This window comes from Diceros bicornis, chromosome X (assembly GCF_020826845.1).
Source record: "Diceros bicornis minor isolate mBicDic1 chromosome X, mDicBic1.mat.cur, whole genome shotgun sequence".
NCBI lineage: Eukaryota > Metazoa > Chordata > Mammalia > Perissodactyla > Rhinocerotidae > Diceros > Diceros bicornis.
The window spans coordinates 16,223,398-16,246,726 of record NC_080781.1 but is presented as its reverse complement, the minus strand read 5'-3'; the positions used below and the strand labels follow the sequence as shown (position 1 = coordinate 16,246,726).

Sequence of the window (23,329 nt, the reverse complement as noted above, 5' to 3'; positions counted from 1 at the left end):
TAAAATATCAATATTTAGAATATAGCAGAAATTTTATCCTTTGTGACTAAAACTTATGTAAAATTTTAGATGTCAACTTAAGATGTGTGAGGGGGTACATGAGTTTTCAAAGTCATTTCAGGAGGTATACTGGCAAAACAGTCTGAAGACCACTGGCCTCATAAATATATCATACTACACTTAGATAAACATTTCTGTGGGTTAATTTCTAGAAGTGGACTATCTGAAGGTGTACACGTTGACATTTTGTGATAGGTTTTGCCAAATGACATTATAAAAAAGGTTGTGCCAATGTATATTCCTGTAAATAATAGCATAACTACTATTTCCAATAAAGAACTACATTATTTATTTATTAAATCATTATTTTGTGTGTGAGGATTAGCCCTGAGCTAACATCCTATGCCAATCCTCTTTTTTGCTGAGGAAGATTGGCCCTGGGCTAACATCCATGCCCATCTTCCTCTACTTTATATGGGACGCCACCACAGCATGGCCTGACAAGCGGTGCATCGGTGCACGCCTGGGATCCGAACCCGCGAACCCCGGGCCGCCGAAGCAGAGTGCACACACTTAATTAGCCGCTATACCACCAGGCCGGCCCCAATTAAATCATATTGCATAGCAAATTTGGGCCTGCAGTGGGGCCGGCCCAGTGACGTAGTGGTTAAGTTTGCACGCTCTGCTTCGGCAGCCCAGGGTTCTCGGGTTCGGATCCCGGGTGCAGCCCTATGTACCGCTTATCAGGCCATGCTATGGCAGGCGTCCCACATATACAGTAGAGGAAGATGGGCATGGATGTTAGTCCAGGGCCAATCTTCCTCAGCAAAAAGAGGAGGATTGGCAACAGATGTTAGCTCAGGGCTACTCTTCCTCACCAAAAAAAAAAAAAAGAAAAAGAAAAAGAAAGAAAGGAATGCAAATGTGTGAAAAGTTGCTTTTTCCCACTTATCAGTACTTGTTAGTGATCCAGGTGAAGCGCTTGACCTCTCCTCAGTGCTAGACTTTAGTAAGATGTCCCCCCCTTTCCTGATCCCTTCCCCTGATCTAAATTAGGTCCCCATGCTATCATTGCTAATTTCATCTTTTACCTTTCTTTCCTAGTAGCTAGCAGACTTTGTAATTATATATATAGAAGTTTGTCTTTCTCAGTGGGCTCGAAGCTCTGTGGGGCAGGGACTGTGGCTGTTTTGTCCACCCCTGTGTGCCTAGCCCCATGCCCAGCCCAGAGACTGGCTCATAGTGCCTGCTCAGTAAGTATGCATTGAATGAATGGACTGAGCATAAATGAGAAGAAATACCATGATGTAGGGTCATGATAGAGATCTTTGTTGCCAATAGCCCCATTTGACTATTTGAATTTAATTTAATTTAAATAATTGCACTTAGCCATAGTCCATGAGCTTAGTAGCCACATAGAGCTAGTGGATACCATGTTGGATAGTACAGATATAGCAGGTTTCCATTATCACAGCAGGTTTTAATGGATTGCGCTAATATAGAGTGATTGTACTTTCATTCTCAAAACTATCACTATGCTGGGCACGCAATAGATACTTAATAAATGTTTGATTAAGCGAGCGAGAAAGTAAATCTTTATCTCCATCTCTTATTCTTGAGCTACAAGTTTCCATGTAAAAGTTACTTTGCATTGAATAGCCAAACATCCTCACTCAACTTGCCTAACTCCTTACATTTCTTGCCAGAGATTTCCTTAAAGAAGCCAGCCCCTTTTTCTGTCTATTTAAAAACACATTTGAATAAAATAGAACAAAAGCAGTTTCTTCACAAAAGAAAATTGCTTTTCCTAATATCTCTTCTTGTTCTTGATGTGGAAACAAGTCGCAGAATTCACCTTCGGTTGAATGAGAAGGTCAAGTGTTCCTGCTGTGTGGCCAGTGCTCTGTAGTGGAAAGAATTCCACAGACGTGAATCTGAATGTGGGCCCTGTCACTTTCTGGTTGTGACCTTGAGCAAGCTTTCTAACCTCTGACCCTCCCTCTCCCCTTTATGGAATAGAGTAGTGCCTATAGGGCATGGGTTTTTGTGAGGGTTAGATGAGCGTGCGTGCGTGCGTGCGTGCGTGCGTGCGTGTGTGTGTGTGTGAAGCATGGAGAAGGAGGATGGCTGAACAGTAGCTCAGACTTGTCTACTTTCAGCAGCTTGTGTCTTGCAAATGTCACACCTGGATTATAAATGAAAACACAATGGCTGCTCTGCTATATCCTTACACATTTTGGAGGGCTTATTTTCCTGCAGAAATTAATCATTGCTCAAATCAAAATTTTTTTGGTTGGTAACTCAGCTAACACAGCTGTTCATTTGACCCCTAATAATGAGCCCATCTTTGTAGTCTGCACAAATGTTCCACACTAGTCAAATGATTTACGTGTGGGGAGAGATTTCCTCCTGTCCAGACTGCCTTGAGATGATTCTTCATTGCAGAGAAGGTACCTGTGACTCTGTGGGTTTAGGGTTTTCTCATCTTAAATCTTAAAAAGAGGGGGGCGGTCCGGTGGCATAGTGGTTAAGTTTGCACGCTCTGCTTCGGCAGCCCAGAGTTCGCGGGTTGGGATCCTGGGCATGGACCTACGCACTGCTCATTAAGCCATGCTGTGGTGGCATCCCACATACAAAATTGAGGAAGATTGGCACAGATGTTAGCTCAGGGACAATTTTCCTCAGCAAAAAAATAAAAAGGAGGGGAGTGTTTCTTTCTTTCTTTCTTTCTTTTAAGATTTAGCCTTGCTTCTAGATCTCTGTTCCCAAATCCCACAGCTCCATCAATGGTGAATGAAAACAAAATTCTGCCTGCATGATTTGACCTTTAATTTATTTACCCAGTAATCATTTATTGAACACTCACCACAAGCCAGGAATGATGTTAGGTCCGGGAAAGACAGAGATAACAGCCACAACTTCTTCCCTGGCTCATGGAGGAGACAGATAAGTCAACAAGGAATGTCAGATCAGGATGCTAAATACTGAGATTGGAGTGATGAATGATTAGAGAAGCACCCAAGCCAGCCTTCAGGGTGTAGTCTGGCTTCTTAGAAGAGGTCCCAGTTGTTGAGCCAAGCCTTGACATCCCCTGGGGAAAGGAGGACAGGGGAGGGGAGGAAGTCACCTGAGGGACAGAGACAGAGGTGGGCACCGGCCATACCATGAGGGCCTTGGCCCTGCTATGGGACCAGCACTTCATGGGAACTTGGGAAGGACTTCAAGCAGTGAAGGGACATACTCAGATCCGAACTTTACACATCTCTCTCTGGTGCCAGCCTGCGGAGTGGTACGGGGCCTGGAGTGAGAAATCGATTACAGTGGTTCCAGGCAAGAAGTTCCGGCAGCCTTAATGATCCTTGACAAGGGGCATGGAGGGGCAGGGATGGCTTCCAGAGACACTGGGAGGTAGTGACGTTGCCAGGCTTCAACTGAAGGAAACTTTCATTCTAGGGCTCTTTCTGGAGTCCAGAGAATTGAGCTACAATGAATGAATAAACAGAGCCATTTAAGAGCTCACAAACAGTTCCTTTGGTGACAGCTGGCTTGTCTCAGACTTTTAACTATTTCTTCCCTGTGTTTTCAATGGATGTGCTTTAGGTCACCTGTGGTCACTGGTACTAGTCCTCCCATCCATGGAAAATGAGCCCACATTTTCTAATTGAACTAAATAGGGTGTGACTGAAATTCATGGAAAATGGGCAGCTCCATGTGCCATGAAGAGTCAGAGGCCTTTCCAAGCCGACTCCATGTCCAACGTGAATTATCCCCGTATGTCTGCAGAGGGTTCGTCTTCCAAGTATCACGGAAGCCAAGAGCCTCTCATCCTTACGAAACTAACTTTTAAAAAATACCCAACGTTTGCCAGTTCAATAGTTTTGGATTGGCTTATGGGCATTAAAACCATTTTTTATTAAGAGGAAAAATTCCCAGCCAGGCTGAGAAAGCTCATATCAAGTTTCAGACTGATTCATTTCAAAACCACCATGAAAATTGGGACATTTTCTTTGCACCACAATGGGTTAGTCATGGAAATTCTGCCTTAATCTCAGCTACCATGGCCACAGTCATGAGAGCATGCTCTGTGCCACTGAAAATTTATGTTACAGTACTGAAGAGTTTTCCCCTTCACTGTCAAAGCAGAAGTGCTTTGCAGTTTGGGGTCTGCAAAGCAACCTCATACTTGGTGTGTCTTTTTCTTTCTGGCAGTTTGGTTTTGTTGTTGTTTCCAAAAAGTGCTTTTTACAAGCTCAAACTGTAGAATGGTAAACGTAGCTGAGTATGCATGAAGAAGTTAAGAGCAGCTTCCCCTGCAGGACTCTGGGCCTCCTCTTACTCTTGAGTGACAGACGAGGCAGTCTTCTCGGCCATCTGTCATGGAGACGCTGGCTAAGTGTGGCCAGGCTTCAACGTGTGCGGGTCTTTTTAGTACAGACCTCAGCCAGTAAAACAAAATGGGCCAGCCAAGCTTTCTCTGCAGCTGTTCCACAGAATGCTGCCTTCCACCCTGAAGCTGCCACCTCACGTCCCACTAGCAGCCACCTCTGTAAGCTACACTCTGAGAAGCAGAGTTTTATCTTGAGATAGTGTGTTCATTCGTTGGCTTGTTCATTTGTTTGCTTGTTCCTTCATTTACAGAATACTAAGCACGTTCTCCCTGGGAATGTGCTAGACATTGAGAGTACAAAGATGAGTCCTGCCCTCCTGGGGCTTACAGTCTAAGTGCGGGAGACAGACACCCCACCTCTGAGTCGTTTTGAAAGTATGATTTATTACAGACTGCCATCTCACATGTTGTTAAACCCTCATCTCCCAGGTGGACGTAACTATTTCAGTGGGCCCAGGAGGGTGGGTGGGGAGCAAAGATGGAGTCCTCCCTGGATTCTGGCAGACATTTCCTGGGTGTGAGCTTGTCTGTCCCTGCATATCAGTGGACGTGCCAAGTCCATCCCAAGGGGGGCCTGAGGCCATCCTGTTTGCTCCCCTCACTCCTCACGTCCCTCTCCCACCCCACTCTGTATGCTGGGTCACCTCGCAGGCTTGGTGCAGTGCACTCCAGCTGCAGTGTCTCTGACCTGTCACCAATCACCCAAGCCTTTGGTCGCCACTTTGATCAACTGGTCTGGCATGTCTGTTGCCCCACACACCAGGTCAGCACTGCCCAGCCTGGCATTGGAGGACCCAACCTGCTGATGAGCCTTACTCCTGACAACTTGCCTGGGCAGTCTACTCAGTGGGCCCTGGAACACCCCACCACTTACCTGGTGGCCCTTCCTCCAGCACCCTCTCCTCTCCTCTGCTTGATCAAGTCCTTACTTATCCCTCCCTCCCCTCAGCCCCCAGCCTCTGCTAGAGCAGTGCTTCTCTACTTGGCTGCATACTGATATCACCTGGGGAGATTAAAAACCCACCCATGCCCAGGCTGCACCCCTGACGAATTCAGTCAATCTCCAGGGTAGGATCCAGGCATGAGTCTTTTTTTTAAACAAAGAAATATATATATTTTTCAAGGCAACCATCTTCTGCAAATTTGCCTCCTTCCTTTATTTATTTATTTATTTATTTTTTAAGAAGGAAAAGCATTTATTGAGCATTTATTATATGTCAAGCATTGTGATAGGGTTAAGGGTTGGGAATGGAGAGAAAAACAAGACATAAACCCTCCTGTCACAAGGAAGTCACATCTAGTAGGAGAGACAGGTGAACAATTAAAGGCGATAAGAGCACGGGATTTGTAGTCAGACAGACTTGAGCTCAAGACCAGGCTCAGCCACCTACTGGTCTCCTTCCTTTATTTTTTATTTATTTATTTATTTTTCCTCCCCAAAGCCCCAGTACATAGTTGTATATTCTGGTTGTAGGTCCTTCTAGTTCTTCTATGTGAGCCGGCACCACAGCATGGCTACTGACAGATGAGTGGTGTGGTTCTGCTCCTGGGGACTGAACCTGGGCCACCGAAGTGAAGCGCACCAAACTTTTACCACTAGGCCATCGGGGCTGGCTCTGAGTGTTTTTTTTAATGGTCCAGGTGGTTCCACTGTGCAGCCAAGGTAGAGAACCAGAGTCAATTAGCTTTTCATTGTTCTTTTTTTTTTTTAATTTTGCAAAGCATTTGCTTTCCTTTTATTTTATTGAGGTTGTAATAGTTTATAACATTGTGAAATTTCAGTTGTACGTTATTATTTGTCAGTCACCATGTATATGTGCCCCTTTATCCCTTATGCCCACCTCCCAACCCCCTTCCCCTCAGGTAACCACTAATCTGTTTTCTTTGTCCATGCGTTTGTTCATCTTCCACATATGAGTGCTTTTCATTGTTCTTCAATCAGCTTCACCCTGCTCAGGATTTGCCTCCAGGGCTTATTTCATTTCCCGGACAGAGCCATGTGCTAGGTGGTCCCTCTCTGGCCCAGCCAAGGCCCTCAGCAGCGGCTTGTTTGCTGGAACCTTTATTGGCTCTCTTCACCTCCCCTGGCTGCCTGCTCAGCATCTGCTACTCAGTTTTGTGTCCTTTCTCATCTCCACCAGGCTTCCTCTGCCCCCATTGTGCCTGCTGTTCTCCACAACCAGCACCCCAGCAGACTCCCTGTCCTGGACCTTATCCCCTTCTCCCTGTTGGGGAGCCATATGGAGAACCTGCTAAACTCGTATGTAGAGTGCATGCAGGGATATTTGTGCAGCGCTTTATCATAATAAAAACATCAGAGGGGAGGAATGATTTGGAAACTAACGATAGGAGATTGATTCAATAAATCATGAATTGCAATGCAATAGAAGATTATACAACAATCAAAATATTTATGAAGAATTTTTAGAGTCATGGAATATAATGTTAAGTGTAATGACTAGAACACAATACTAGATATAGTGTGAACTAGGCTGTCTTTATAGAGAAAAGCCTGGAGGGAAATATACCAAAATACTAATAGTGGTTATCTCGGTGTGGTAAGATTATAGTTGACTTTCTTTTGTTGTTACAGTTTTATATTTTTTTTAAAAAAATTATACATTGCACATGTAATATGTTTGTAATCAGAGAAAAAGTGATTTAAAAAATTAATTGGGCTATTAATGTCATATGATGGCTTTTTGGCGTCAATCCAAGTGTGTAATGGGGAATTTCAATTTCAGACAACATGGAGTTGGTAGGGGCGAGTCCTGGGATAGGATCTGAAGGGGGACCTTTTAGGAAAATAAGATTGTCTTAAACGTAAAGGCCCCTGAGAGGGTCAGACCAGCGAGCCGGCAGTGGAGAGGCCCACCTAGCAGTGGAGATCTTGGCCCATCCCTGAGCCCTAGGGCTGGTGAGGTGGGGCCTTTTAGGAGCCTTGCTCTGGTGCTGGGTGCTGATTGGCTCCCCCTTGGCCTCACAGAACTACTGACATTTTTCTTTGTGCTGTCTCTACAGATAGTTAACCTTTGGTTATACTTGCTTTGCCTTGATATGATGAATTCATTGAGTAATTATTCATTCACCAGGCGCTCGAATAAAAGTCACTTAATATAATCCCAGGTGTCATGTAACAGTTTGTCCTGACCAGTGACTTGTGCTTGGTTTTGCATATTCCACTGAAGGAAGTAGTGTGCAGACAGCACCTGCCTGTTCATTAATAGACCACTTATTATAACCATCAACAAAAGAGCTCTCCCCAAAATAAGGAGGGGAAAAAAACACATAATTTTTATCTTTTCTGTCCTGAGCCAGCATATTGTAGTTTCAGCTGCAAATAAAGACTATCTGATTAACATTAGCTGAAATAATAGGGGGTTATTCATTTCAACGGTGAGAAGTCTGGGCACTAGGTCATTCTAGGGTTGGTGAGTGGTTCCTCAGGATTGTCAGTCACCCAAGCTCTCTCTGTTTTTCTGCTCTGCTATCCTCAAGATCACCAAGAGCATTGGCCATGCCTTCCTTATGGTCATAAGGTGGCTACCACAGCTCCAGGCATGCTATCCTTGCCCAACAGCATCCGAAGCAGGAAGGAAGAGGGGGCAGCAACACAAATGGCCTTCTCCTCACTTGCCTCTCTCTAGCCAGAGAGGAAAATCTCTTTTCCAGAGGCTCTCAGTAGACTTCCCTTTATTTCTCGGTGACCCAAAATGGGCTATACAGCCACCTCTAGACCAATCATAGGCAAAGAGGAGCAGGATTGCCATCGTTGGCTTAGACCACACATGGTTCAGCCAAGGGGCCGGGCGCATTGTCCTGAAACGAAAGTGGGGATCTGTTAGAAGGGAGAATGGGGAACAGTTTGGGAAGGCAGTGCCTGGCATGGTGTGTGAAACATGGCCTACTTGTCAGGAAGAGATGGCGTTGCCCCAGTCACAAGCAATAATGGGTCTCAGGGTCGGCCCCTTTCTGCCAGCCATTCCTTTGCACATCACATACATATCTACACTTGCTTTGTGAATCCCCAGAACTCTGTAGAACCAGGTAACCCCTGGGCCTGATCATTTGTTGAAGAGGGTGGCAAAGTGAAGGCAGAGGCCTTCTCCTGGTCATATGCCAGGTGCAGTGACGATCTGACTGAATGATTCTATGTTCATCTGAGATGTCATTCACAGAGATGTATGCTCTCCGAGGGCAGGCTTGTTTCTTCCTTGCTCACTGGTGTAGCCTCAATATCTAGCTCCATGTGTGGTATGGAGTAGTTGCTCAATCAAAGTGGAGCAAATGGATGAGCAGACTGATGACTGAAGAAGATAATGTCTCCACTGAGTGATGTCTCTGGAACCAGAATGGTGCCAGGCTCTGTGAGTTATCTGGAACTTGCTCTCCATCTCTAGGGAGTTTATAGTCTAACATTAGGGTGAAAGCTGATGGCTAGAGGATTGCAGTACAACCAGAGGGAGAGCCTGCCCTCTCTTGTCTTTAGGCATCAACGACCAGCATTCACTTGCCTGTGGATGTTGTACCTTGTCATAACTGCTTTTTGTGATGAGACTACAAGAATGTTTTATCTACCAAAACAGACTTTGTGGAAGAAAGAAGATTCCTCCTTTACTCCTCTTTCTGTACCTTTAAATATTTATGAATATAGCTGTGGAAGGGGGAAAGAAAAATCATGTTTCTCTCTCTTCCATGTTAGCTTGTTAAACTAAGGAGGAAATGATTATTCATTCATTTGTCTGAACCATGTTTATTGGATGACCAAGGATGTAAACAGCCTTCGTAAATGATGAAGTATAATCCAGATGTAAAGGATGATTATTAAGGAAAAGAGGTGCTGGTGGCATGTTATAAGAACTTTTCCTCACTCCCATTTTTGCTCTTAAAAATCTGTTTTATTTTAGACCTAGAAGGTTTTGACTCCGTGGTATCATCTACTGAGAAACTCAGTCACCCAACCACAAGCAGACCAAAAGCCACGGGGAGGCGGCCTCCATCCCAGTCCCTCACATCCGTAAGTGTCTCCTCATGGTGTCTCCTTACTTCTCTACAGCTAAAAGCAGGAAAGATTAGAGACCCTAGCTAAGGATTCTTTTGCAAATGGCTGATTTGAAGACAAGCCAGGAGAGGAAGGTCATAAGATACACTGCTGACCAAAAGTGATTTGAGAGTCTTCTGGAATCAAGCAGTATTTCTTTCTATTTGTTCTTTGTGTAACTGCCAGCGAGGTGGGCACTCCCTGTTCCCACCTTCCTTCTGTCTCCTTCCAGACTGATTCTTGTTTGAACCTGAAATGAAATTGGTAAGAAAAAAATGTCATGTTTTATGGGGGCAAAGGAGACCGAGGCTGGTTTGGTCTATAAACAAAACAAAACTTTACTCAAGAAAGATCTGCCATTATACAGCACTTGGCATGTCCGAGCCTTTTTCTTCCAAAGCCCATCATCGGCACCCCTTCATGGAACCCAATGCAGACCTTTAGGAGATTGTTTATAAACATAGAAGGCACCTAGTGATGTAGGAGAGATCAGTCAGAACATTCCAGATAACCCATAGAAGTTTGTGGTTTGGGTCATTTTGAATAACTTCTTTTCTTATTGGAAACCTTTCTGAATTGGAAACCATTCCCTCATCCAACCACCTTAGTGGAAACACACCTTTTGTACCCAATTTGAATAACAAAATGCATAAAGAAGAAAGTAAATTACCTGTAATCCTGCTCCCCAGAGCTGAGAACTGTTAACCTCTTGCTGTATATCCTTAGCTCTTATTTAAAATTCTATTTGTATATATAAAATTATTTCTTCAAAAATGGGATCACATAGTACACATTGTTTTGGAACTTGCTTTTTACCCCCTTGTGCGCCTTTCTCCCCAGTCATTACACATTCTTCCATAACGTCACATTAATGGCTGCCTAGTGTTCTAACCCATGAATGTGAGAGTTTAGCCAGTGTGCTCTTTTTTTTTTTTTTAAGATTTTATTTATTTATTTATTTTCCCCCCGAAGCCCCAGTAGATAGTTGTACGTCATAGTTGCACATCCTTCTAATTGCTATATGTGGGAAGCGGCCTCAGCATGGCCGGAGAGGCCATGCGTCGGTGCGAACCCGGGCCGCCAGCAGCGGAGCGCGCGCACTTAACCGCTAAGCCACCGGGCCGGCCCTAGCCAGTGTGCTCTTATTGGACGTATATGTTGTTTCCAGTTCTTCATTATAAACACTGAAGTGAATTAGAGGGCCGGCCCCGTGGCTTAGCGGTTAGGTGTGCGCGCTCCGCTGCTGGCAGCCCGGGTTCGGATCCCGGGCGCGCCCGACGCACCGCTTCTCCGGCCATGCTGAGGCCGTGTCCCACGTACAGCAACTAGAAGGATGTGCAGCTATGACGTACAACTATCTACTGGGGCTTTGGGGGAAAAAATAAGTAAATAAATAAAATTATAAAAAAAATGTCATTGTAGAAAAATCTTGACGCTGCTCAAGATTTATTTGGGTAAAAATTTTCTGAAAGTGGGTCAAAGAGAAATGCATGTTTTGCTTTGGCCACAGGCTGTAAATTTCCCCTCCACAAAGGTTGTCAAGTTTACCTTCCACAAGCAGTCTCTCTGTCTCTGTCTCTGTTTCTATCTCTATCTCTATCTCTGTCTCTATATATCATATTGCCTGTCCTTGCTGGGAATGCAGGTCTAAGGCCTATGACCTTCACCAGATACACCAAGGGATTAACCTTTTGCAGGTTTCCCAGGACACTTTTTACTTTTATCTCATCACTGATCCCACCTAAGGGGTCATCATTTAGAAGAAAAAGAATGCCACTTCCGTTGGAGCTCTTCTCTCATATATACTGAGTCTGGAAGTGTGGTTTGAGTCATCCTATTTTCCTCTTTGTATAAAACAAACCTAACTATCTATTGACATTTTTTTGGGAGAAAGACTTGAAAAAGTGGCTTACTTTTTCACTCTTATATAGAGTACTGTGTCAATACTGCCTTCTTTCCCTTTTCCCTCTCACCTCTCCACACCCCTCCCAACATAGCTCATATACACACAACCCATTTAATTGCTTCTTAGTATCTCTATACTTAAATTTTAATCCTGCCTCCCAACTCTTCTGTATAAATCCTTCATCATTTTTGTTTTCCCTCCAAATTTTTCCCAACTTTTTAAGAGAGTCTTAAGGCATCCAGAATTAAATACAGAGAAATTTAAATTACCATCCCCCACCCAACCCTTGATCCATACATCCCATGTCTGGGAGATTGTGTGTATTTTGGGGGACCAGGTAAAGGCATTTCATCTTCATTTTGCTTTTAGATTACTCATTTGTTCATTCACTCATCCACCAAATATTTATAGGCATCTATCTCTGTGGGCTCAGCTCTGTGCCAGGGACCAAGGCTATATCTGGGAACGAGATGTACACAGTCCCTGCCCACAGGAAGCTTATGGCACAATGACTTGAAGTTTGGCATTTTATATGGAACAATTATATTTGCAGACTTAAAGCAACAGGATACATTTGTGCTTTAAAGGATTTACTATACTCTCTTCCCTTCATTCCCATCCATTCCCATAGGGATTGTACACTGAATTCATATTTACTCCTCTTCCACTTAGCACCCGAGGTTTTTCATAGCAAAATGGGATTAGTGGATATGGACATATTCCTAAAAAGCCATTGGACGGAATGATTGAGGAAATGTACCAGTCATGACTCCCCAGCCTGGGGCCTCTCACCCTAGTTCAAGCTATTTATGTTTATAGGATTCAAAGAGCAAGTTTTGATTGGCAGCACATGAACCATAGGTTATATAGGAGGAAACTGGCTTTTTGAATAAAATCTCAAAATGAAAGGGTACAGACATTGCAAGGTGGTTAAGCAGTTAAGCTTAGATTAATAAGAAAGCTTAGTGGTGGGGTGTTATTCTAGGTAATTGGATTTTCAGATTAAATGAAGATTAACAAATAAAACCTCTTTATTTTAAAACTTTGCTTAAAAATTCCCTAAATGTATTAGGTTTCTGCCTTAGTAAGTGGAGTAAATAGAAGAAAAAAACAGTATTTGTAGACATGATTTTTCTATAATAATGCCAAGTGGTGATTCTAAATAGGACTATTTTCCTATCATAGGGGTAGAAGAGATAGAGGTGAGGCTGAATATGAGCTCAACCAAAGATATATCTGGAAGATTCATCATTAATAAAGATTCCTTGCCATGAGAACTCTTATTTTCAGTTGTTTTGTCCTAAAATAGGAAAATTCTAGCACAGTAATCATTTATGACCAAGTGAATGCCAGTGAATTGGTTCACATTCATCTGACTTTTCCTTCTTCACAGTGAGGCAGAAAGGGTAGGAGTGGTGTTCTCATATTTTACCAAAAGATGCTTCCATTCTGTAAATATACCTCACCAATGATAGAATCCAAAATGAATGTTGATTGTTCCAGCAATGAGGGCAGAGGTTTAGCAGCAGGTACCAAATTGGATGTGACTTAGCTGTGCTGGTAGGCAGAGCTGTGCTCTGGGGCTGTGGAGACACTGGTCACTGGACCACAGGCCTGGGGATCCCTTGCCCCTGGAAACAGTTTCCTCTCAGACAAGTCCTTTTAGGCACTTCAGTTTACAGCAGATTTAGCGGTCCTGCAAAAGGCTCAAGGAAAAGGAGCAGGAGGGAATGGAGGAGGTTAGAGGCAGCCTCCTCTTGACCTGTGTGTCCTTCCCCACTGGACTGTCAGCCCCGTGAGAGCAGGGACTGTGGCTGGCACATTGCTATGAAGTGCAGTACCAAGCTCAGTGCTTGGCATATGGCAGCAAATGTTTAGAGAGAGGAGGGAGGCTCCAAGGGATGGAGGGAGCAGGAAAAGATGGATGACAGATGCTTGCACAGATGAAATGACCGATGTGCATCAGTGGAAAGATCCCATAGAATGAGTGCTGGTAAAGGAAACCTTGCTTCTCGGTCCTAGTTCTGCCACTCTCTCTAATGCACAGATAATAGTACACTTTCTGCTTCACAGTTATAATGAGGAGACAAACAAAATAGAAGTATTGAGTGCTCTGAAAAGCACACAGCATTATGTTAACAAAAGCTATGTCAGGTAAGGCGTAATTCTGACAAAAGCATTTTCTTTTGGCTTTATCCAGTCTTCCCTTTCAAGCCCTGATATCTTTGACTCCCCAAGTCCTGAAGAAGAAAAAGAGGAACACGTTTCGCTTGCACACAGAGGAGTGGACGCGTCCAAGAAATCTTCAAAGACTGTTACCATATCCCAAGTGAGTGACTAGTCATGTGAGGGTGTCCCAACGGCACGGGATCCCTAACTTTTCGTGTATGCTCTGACGATGAGTTAAACCAAACAAGGACAAACAGTTATCTTAGTCAGTTTGGGCTGCTATAACAAAGTGCCATAGATTGGGTGGCTTATAAACAACAGGAATTTATTTCTCACATTTCTGGGGGCTGGAAGTCTGAGATCAGGGTGCCAGCATAGTCAAGTTCTGGTGAGGGCTCTCTTCAGGGTTGCAGACTGCCAACTTTTCATTATATCCTCACATGGCGGAAAGAGGGTGAGAGAGCTCTCTGGGGTCCCTTTTTTAAGGGCACTAATCTCATTCTTGAGGGCTCCACCCTCATGACCTAATCACCTCCCAAAGACCTCACCTCCACATACCATCACAGCGGGTGTTAGGACTTCCACATGTGAATTTCGGGAGGACACAAACATTCAGTCCATTACAACAGACAACACAAGTTTTTGTCATTCTTTAGTGACAGTGATTAGTTTAGCCATCAAAATCCCTGAGGCATGTTACAAAGTCTCCAAAATTGGGCAGGATCCCTGAGATACAAGTTCAGTTGTTGATTTCTCATGTTTTCTCTTATGGTTTGATCTCCTCTTCATACCGTCAGCCACACATACACAAATGCCCTTGCACACTGCCACCACCACCATCACCATCACCATCACAACAACCAAAACAATTTAAAAACCCTAGAGTTGTCAAGAAAGAATACGTTAAATATATTAAATGCTGTGCCCTCTGCCCACAGATCTTGACTTTTATGTTCACAACTGGTGGTATCACAAATTATGGTTGGTAGCTCATGAATCTGAATAACTAATGGGGGTCTCTTAAAAGCTGATTTGGATTCATTTATTAGGATAAATTTATAGCCTAAAAACATTTTAATTTCATTGCATGCCTAGGGGATGGTATAGCTATTTTAAGTTATTGGCTGGTAAGAAACAAAGAAGATAATGTTTAGCAGCTGCATGTGATTTACAAAGGGTACCCTGTACAAGTTCTGTTCTTTCTATGAATGTGAACCAATATTTTAAAATTCCGTTTTCTTGTACTAAGAGAACCCAGTCAATTGGAATTATTTTCTGTAAACATTAGCAACTGCTTTCTGCCTAAGAGCAGAAAGCTGCAGTCATTTTTAAGGCACTTGAAGCAGGAATTAACACAAAGCAATCAAAGGTTATGTGGGATTTTCCTTCTTATAGATTTAAGAATTTACACGTATAGATTTTCTTAAAAATCTGATACAGTAAGCAAAAATATGATCCTATAAAACAGATCAATTATAATTATTCACAAAACTGAAGCATTCTTCCTTTGTAAAAGGATTCCATTTGCAGAAATTGGATTTAGACTCATTTTTTTCCGGTGACCATAGGTATAACTATAGTTGCAGTCTCTCTGACATCCCTGGGGTGTCTCTACAGTGACATCTACTGGTGGGCAGCGGCTCTTCACGTTTCTGATTTGCATAGTTCTAGTCCATTAGCTTATTTCACTTCCCCCCGCATTGTCATCTCATGTTGTTTATTGCTTCTAGAAATTCCACTTGAACTAATTTGGTGAGGGCATATGGTGGCCTGTACTCTGTGAGGACTTAAAAAAGTACTTGTTGGCTGAAATGGGCCAGGAGAGCGAGTCATGTAGGAAATGCTAAAAGAAGCATTGATTCCAGAAGTGCCTGGAAGTCAGTCAGTGTGAGGACATTGGTGGGTTGGGGGAGGTACATAAGGATGCAGGGTGGGAAATGGGGAAATGTATGAACCCAGGAATAGGAAAGAAATGAAGAAAAGAAGGACAGGAGAGCATGAATCTTTAGATTCAGGCAGTCACAGTCAGGGTACCGGGCTTGAGGCTCCAGCTAATGGGGAGGGGCGTGAATCCCAGTTCTGCCAGTTATTAGCTGTGAGATTTGGGGAATTTCTCAACCACGTCCCTAAGCCTCAGTTTCCTGCTCAGTCAAACGTGTGTGCCAACTGATCCTCGTTCCAATTGTCTAGCCGACGTCCGGCATATGACCAGTGCTCCATGTCAGTCCCTCTTCCCTCTTACTATAACTCCTACTAACAATAAGCACGAGATGGCAGATCGCTATCCCTGGCAGCAGAAAGCGCTTTTCCTCAATGGTAACTTGGCAGAGAAAAGGCGAGCAGAGAGGCTGGGAATGATGGCCCATCTGCTTCTGGCTCACTCTGCCCAGTCTCTCCCTCTAGCACAGCCTGAATCCAGACTCTGCCTCCTCACTGTGCCAGCCAAGCCCCTTCTTGGCTCCTGCTCTGAGCGCCTGCTGCTGGAGCCAGTCCCAGCTGCGTTGCCAGCTTCCCCACCAGCCTCAACTTCTGCCCCGTCACTCACTCCCTCACCTCGCAACATCCTGTCGGTTACTTGCCCTCCTCCCCACCTGCCTACGATCTCACCCTCCCTTAGGCCTGCCACGTGCCCCTCTTCATTCGCACCCATGACTGTCCCACTCTGTGCTCTCCTGGCCTCCTCAGGACACTTCTCCATCAGGCCTCCCCCGCCGGTCTCCTCCATCTTCAGCCTGGCCCTCCGTTGGCTCTTTCCCTTAGCATATCATCCAGCCCAGGGTCTCCCCTTTGAAAGCAAGCAAAACCTTTCTTGATCCTGTCTCCTCATGAGGCTTCTCTGTGAACAGTCTCTCTCCCTCCAGTCTTCTTTCCTCAGCCAAGCTTCTGGAAAGAGAGTTCTAAACTTGCAGGCCACACCTCTCCCCTCCCACGCAGACACTGATCTGTCTTGATCAGGTTTCAGTCCCTTGCGCCACCAAATGGGCTCCCCCACTTTTCCTCTCAACACCCTTGACCCATGTATCTATCCATTTTTTCCTTTGGGAAACTCTCCTCTAGGGGACTTCCATAACCCAGGCCCCTCTTCTGGTCTGGCTTCGTCCCCTCTATCCCACTCTGTCCCAGTCCCCAAGGGCTCTACCTTCTCTCCCCAACTCTTCAGTTTGGGAAGTACCCAGGTTCCATCATTGGGCCTCTTCTCTTCTAGTTCTGTGTCATCCCCCCGCATGGCTTCCACTTCCTCTGGTGATTTCTCTGGCCCAGCTTACTCTTTTAGTCATTGGCTCTGCCCGCAAGACATGTCCCCTTGGCTATCCCTCAGGCTCCTAAAATTCAATGTGTCCAAAACTGAAAGCGTTTTCTGGGCCTTCAGCCTGTTCATCCTCCCATGAAAGGTACAACCTCAATTACTAGTTCCTCCATCCCCTCCCATGGCCCTAGATCTGTACTTCCTCCTCACCCCCTACAGCCTGTCCGGGACCACATCCTCCTGGTGATGGGGTGTCTGCTCCATGAAGGCAGGGACTGCATCTCTGGGTTGGATGAGCCTGCCTTCACTGCATCTCTCGAAGCTGTCTTCCCTCTATCCTCTTTGCCACTGCGTAAGTCAAACCCTCACCATTTCTAGCTTTCATTGTCTGAGAGTCTCCCAGCAATTCTCTCGACCTCCAGACCTGCCAACCTTTAGGCCCTTCTGCAGCCGGAGTGATCATTAGCTTGGCATGCAATCTTTTTAACCCTTTCCATGAGCCCCTTCTACCTGCCCAGCCTTAGCTCTCCCACCCTGCGTCTCCCCTGCCCCCTCTGACGCTCTAGCCCTGTGAATGACTGCTTCCCACGAATGTATTTCACTCTCTGGTGTCTATGCCTGTGCCTAGTGTGTTCCCTCCTCCTAGAACTTTTTTCTGCAACCACCCTTCCTCGCTCCTGGCTGCCTCCTAGTCCTCCTCCTCCAGGATGAGGCTGTCAGCTCCTCCCTGATGCTTTCCCTCCAGGATGGTTGGTCCCTTTTATGTACTCCTGTGGCTCTCTGTGCTTACCTCCTTGTGTGCAGACTCCTCTCTCATCTGTGATGTGTTGGTTGGTCTGTCTGTCTGCACCTCACTGGGTTCTGAGCTCCTTGAGGGCCAAGAAAACGTTTTACTCACTTCAGAGTTTGCAGAGCCTAGCAAGTAGGTGGGCCTCTGGACTTGTACATTAAACCAGGTGGGAACTACCTGTCCAGAAAGGTGATCGAATTTAAGACACAGAGGGGAAGGCACTGGAAGGGGGGATGTCTGCAACAAGCAGGCCCCTGGGGACATGTGGGTGAAGGAATGAGTGAGGAGTGTGTGGAGGAAGGTGGGGACAGTGATGTGGATGAGGGGTTTACCGAACATGAATCCCTGGCCTGAATCCTCTTTGCCCTCCCTTGGCACAGGTGTCCGACAACAAAGCATCTCTGCCGCCCAAGCCGGGGACCATGGCTGCTGCTGGTGGTGGTGGGCCAGCCCCTCTGTCCTCGGTGGCACCCTCCCCCATGTCGTCCTCTTTGGGAACAGCCGGACACAGAGCCAACTCCCCGTCTCTGTTCGGCACTGAAGGAAAACCAAAGATGGAGCCTGCGGTCAGCAGCCAGGCGACCTTGGAGGAGCTGAGGACGCAGGTCCGTGAGCTGAGGAGCATCATCGAGAGCATGAAGGACCAGCAGAAGTGAGTGTCTGGGGACCCTTCTTCAACCGCTTCCTGGGTTGCTTTCCACTGGGCCAGGCCTAGTACTGCAAGCCTGGGGGCCAGCCTGCCTGGAGGGTGGGCCAGCCTCCCCGGTGATGGTGGCAGCAGGGGTGGGAGTGGGTGCGGACCTGAGAGGCTTCATTTAGCTCAGCTCCATGTGTAAACCGGACCTGCTAAATGCGGGAAGGGCACGGGGCTGGCCGTGGCGCATGCAGGGAGGAGTCACTTACAAGGACTGACACGCTCAGCAGGCTGCTAAAAAGAAAGATCTTTCAATCCCCATAAAATACAGTATGCACATGTACTGCTTCTTAATAAGCCCAACAGGCAGTTTTTCCTCTAGCATCAGAAAAATTGCACTTTCTTTAATTAGCTGCCCCATGAAGTAATTGGCTCACATGTAGGAGCTGTAATATATGAAAAAGATGTAGAGAATCTTTAAACCTGAGACTACACTCAGCAAGATGTTCTCACCATGAGACTCAGGGTGCTTTCTCCATGCATGCCTACACACACGCTCTCTCTGCATCTCTAATCCTCAAGGAGCACTTCGATGGCGAGAAGGACCTGTAAGCCAAAATAAATACCATACGTACATATTACCCAGGATGCCGTATGCAGTAACAAAAATGGGGAAAGGATTAGAAGTCGAGAGGTACTTATCCGAGTAAACTGAGTCTTAGTGGGTTTAGGGATCAGTTCACTCTTTCTTGAGGGAACAGGGGCGGTGGCGAGGCAGGGAGGCATCTCGAGGAGGTGTTTCCTGAGTAAGATTCTGCAAGATGACCTAGGATTGCCAAGTGCAGATGCCTCCAGCAGAGGGAACAGCACGGGCAAGTTCATGGCAGCCAGGGCAGCCAGGTGAGTCAGCACATCCCTGGTGCCTGGCCTTCTAGATGGGGACGTGCCCAGGCCAGTGGTGGGCGATGGGGCTGGAGACCTGCAGTCATGCCCTCGGGAGGACGTCTGCAGCTGGCAGAAGCCCCACTACCTGCCTCCCCCAACAGGGCTGGAGGGTCCTGAAGTGTTTTGTGGTCAGATACTTCTGGGAATAATTTCTTCTCTGAAGCACTGCTCAGAGCCTTTGCTGTCCATCGGGAAGATGGAGAGGAGTGTGTGCAGTGTTTCCCAAACGTACTTAACCACAGAGCCCTGTTTTTCCTAGAGCATTTTAGGACGAGGGTTCTGTGGAACTCACTGAGCATTGTGGCTCTACTCAGGTTCTGTTCCAATCAGGCTGGGAAGGATCATATGAAATTGGAGCCCCCTGGACTTACCCCTACCTGGAAGGGACCCATCAGATAGATATGCAGAACCAGCAGGATGGAACTAGAGAGGGTCTCCTGGGGCCAGTCAGGCTGCCCCTAATGCCTTAAAGTCTCCAACTCCTATCTGGCTCTGTAGGTTACAGGTTTGGGTACCCAACGGCCCCATCCATGTCCAGGTGACATGTGTTGCTTGCCTAGACAGTGACCCCATGGCCCCAGTACATCCCAGAACACTGGTTCTCAGCCTTCTGAACAAGACCATCATTGGATCAGACTGGCCTAGATCCAGAGCTTCAGCCCTTTGGGCCCTCTGAGAGGTGCTTAGAATCTCCCCACACATCTGAAATGGCCTGCGCATGCCTCGGAGTGAAGAACCACCAGTGCTTTGGGGCTGCTCCACCCTGTGTTCCTCCCCCACCCCCCGTGAAGCCCAGGCATAGTTGGCTGGAATTGTCCTTCCCCAACGAACATCTTTTTTTAATAATTTTATTTATTTATTTATTTTTTCCCCCAAAGCCCCAGTAGATAGTTGTATGTCTAGTTGCACATCCTTCTAGTTGCTGTATGTGGGACGCGGCCTCAGCATGGCCGGAGAAGCGGTGCATCAGTGCACACCCGGGATCCGAACCCCAGGCCGCCAGCAGTGGAGCGTGCGCACCTAACCGCTAAGCCACGGGGCCGGCCCAACCAACATCTTCTTCAATCAACATGTCATGGTGGCCCCTCTCCAAGGCTTCCTTCCTCAGCTTGGTCTTCATGCCCAGGGGCACCGGGTCCCCACCAGTCTCCTACCTTTGGTCTTGTTGTCACCTTCGTTTCAGCCTTCAGCTCAAATCTGTGCTCGCTCCCCTCATCCCCAAGTGTGCTGGTTCCCACCTCCCTGCTTCTGCTTTGGCTCTTCTCCATCCATGCCCTCATCTTCTTTGCTCCTCAAGGACTTAGGCCCTTTTTTTACTAGTTCAAGACTTAGTGACTTTCTTTGCACTGCTTTCCCCAACTAACTCCCTCCACCTGGACCACTCGAGGCTTTGCCTACCATAGTCTTACTGGAGTCATGCTCTTTGCTTAGGATCTCACCTTCTACTTCTTTCCTAAGCCCTAAGTAGTACGCCCTAAGTAGTAGTGGTGCATGGTGTGTGCTCGAATAAGGACAGTAATGAATCATAACCGGTTAATGTCAGAGAACCCAATGTGGTGACAGCAGTGCCCGGACACTGGCCCAAGTATAGGGACCATCATGGTGCTCATCTGAAGTGAGGACCTCATTTATTGTGCTGTTTCTGCAGTCCTTGTTTTTTGATTTTCCAATCTAGTTTGTAAACGTGTACATGTAGAATGGAGTGGTTGATGAGGTAAAATGGAGCACAGCTTTGACCAGAGTTGGGATGGTGGCAGTGTCCTAAGTATAGAGCCCTGAGTTTGCAAGACAATTAGTTTTGTTCCACTTCATTATTTAATGCTGGAAAGGGCATCAGACTGTGTGTTCTAACTCATGTCTGCTTTCTCCATGACATGATGACCATATTGTAAGGTCACTTATCTTACCTTCAAGTTTTCAAGTATTACTCTTTGTAGGATTTTCTGAGAATCTGTGAAAACATACCAGTAACGTTTTAGTCATTTAAAACTCTGTAAAAATAAAGGAAATATATATGGAGTGGTAAATGTGTCTGCAATGAAAATTATTATGAAAGTACATTTAAAGACCAGTGATGCTGTAATAAAGGTTGGAGGGAAGATGACAGAATATGAGCCTGGACACCTGGAGCCTCGTCATTGGGCAAGTCAGGCTACCTCTTTGGGCCTCAATTTCTCTATCTTCTCCTTTAGGAGAAGCTTGGACTGAAGGATCTCAAAGGTCATTTCAGAACTACTATTTGAGGGCTACATATTTTGGGAGCCCAGAAATAATGGCAAGCCTTGCCATCTGCAACAAACTTTAAGCAATAGCAATGCAAAGAAAATATAATGTTTTGTCCACATTTTCTTTGTAAAAGGATCAGATGGATTTTGTAGTGGTAAGAGACTTCTTACCTCTTGTTGGGGAATTCTGGGCATTTGTTTAATTTCATTGCCATTTGCTTTTCAGACGAGAGTTTAAGCAGTTACTGTTGGAGTTGGATGAAGAGAAGAAAATCCGGCTTCGGTTGCAGGTGGGTCCCTACTGCTGTGAGAGGTTCAGTTAGGGGTGGGAGCAGAGTCAGGGCTTTATTTTGAAAATAAATAATTGTTACCTTCTGCAGATTTAGATGCGCTTCCTGTGGCAATTTTCTTAGAATTGTACAGGCTCATTTCACATCCTCTCCTGGGATCCAGGAAGTCTTGGGGAAGGAAGGCATTAGTAAACGTGCCCCCACTTGGGTTTGTCATTTGGAATTTATCTGAAACATCTCCTCTGTGAAAAGTTACCCCCAGTTTCTGGAGGCCTCATTATAGTAACTTGCAGAGGGCATGGTGCTAGAGGGACCCCACTGCCAGCTGGCTTCTGTCATGCGGTCATTAGAACTCCCAGGACCACAGCTGTCCACACTTGGCACTTGCTCTTCATCTCTTTACCTCTCCCTGATGGCCATGTCAGTCCTGCCAGGGCATCAGAGCCCTGTCTCCCTCTAGCCTCTAATTCAACTCAGCCATTACCAAATGGTGGAGAGTGTGCGGGAGTTGCAAATGGCCAAAGGTAGACTTGCAGCTTTCATCTAGTTGGTGCCCTTGGTGGTGACTGGGGGACCACACTGCTTAAAGAAAGCATAGGTGACTGCTTGTCATCACTTTGGAGGTGCTAATAGACACCGCCTTGGGCCCAACCACAGCTGCCTTCCAACATTGCCGGGTGGTCCAGTGTGCCAGGAAGGCTGCTCTGCCCTCTGGCCAGGAAACTGGAATTATTGCTGTTTTTCACAAATTTTAGATACTGGTAGCCTGAGAATTAAAATATCCACCATATCCTAGTTCATCGTGTCTGTGTGCCTGTTCTTTAGGTTTATGTCATTTATGGTGTGGTTATCAACTCTTCATTCAGATGTCATTTTACCCATTTCCTTTTAAAATTGTCAGGTGGATTATTTTCTTTCAATCAACCAGGTTGATTATCTTTCAGCTTGTACCAACCAGCCAATTCATTATGATTTTGTTTGGCTCTTGTTTTTCTTTTATAGATGGAAGTTAATGACATAAAGAAAGCTCTTCAATCAAAATGAATACTTGATAAATGAAATGTTGCGTTATTCATCCTGAGTCCAAGACTCAAATTTTCCGCCCCAGCCAAAATAACCTTGTGCCAAAAGATTAAAGGTTTGCCTCAACATGTCCCTGTTTGAAAGATTAGCACAAAAGTCTTGATAGCACAACACAAGTTCCATCCAAGAGGAGACTCTTCCTGGGTCTGGCACTGGTTGTGACTTACAGCAAATTGTGCTAAAGGCTTTTTTACTATGAGATCTCATGCGAAACGAAAACTCAGGCAGTTTAGTCCGTAGTGGTACTATTTTGATGATATTTTCCATTAATAAAATGTAATTTCAGATTATTCGTTTACAAGCTTTATAATTTTATGATTTTTTAATCGTGTTTTGTCACAGATTCCCCCAGTGTTTGTATGACACACAGTCCGGGGCAAGTGTCCCATTCTTTTGCTTCAGGCGGAAAGCTGCCTCGCTTTGTGTCCCCTCTAGGATTCTATTACATATGCAATTTTAGGTCCAACCTGTCCCTTCCCCTGCCAGCAAACCCTACCACCCTAAGATAAATTTTAGCTTATATATGATGGTATATTTACAAAAAGAGAAAGAGAAAATCTGGTATTTGCAATGATCTGTGCCTTCTTTTTACCACCCTCTTGATTGGAGCTT

At 45.6% G+C, this 23,329-nt stretch overlaps 1 protein-coding gene across 3 annotated transcripts in view; it reads left to right on the top strand.

Moving 5' to 3' along the window:
* Positions 1-23,007, top strand: part of SH3KBP1 (SH3 domain containing kinase binding protein 1) — a 337,148-nt gene extending 314,141 nt beyond the window's left edge. For all 3 annotated transcript variants that reach the window (XM_058535538.1, XM_058535540.1, XM_058535539.1), the window contains 5 exons: positions 9,295-9,404; positions 13,535-13,663; positions 17,921-18,192; positions 21,571-21,634; positions 22,637-23,007. In XM_058535538.1, the coding sequence (XP_058391521.1) occupies positions 9,295-9,404; positions 13,535-13,663; positions 17,921-18,192; positions 21,571-21,634; positions 22,637-22,678 (617 nt within the window). In that variant the 3' untranslated portion in view covers positions 22,679-23,007. The remainder of the gene's footprint in view (positions 1-9,294; positions 9,405-13,534; positions 13,664-17,920; positions 18,193-21,570; positions 21,635-22,636) is intronic.
* Positions 23,008-23,329: the final 322 nt, after the last annotated feature.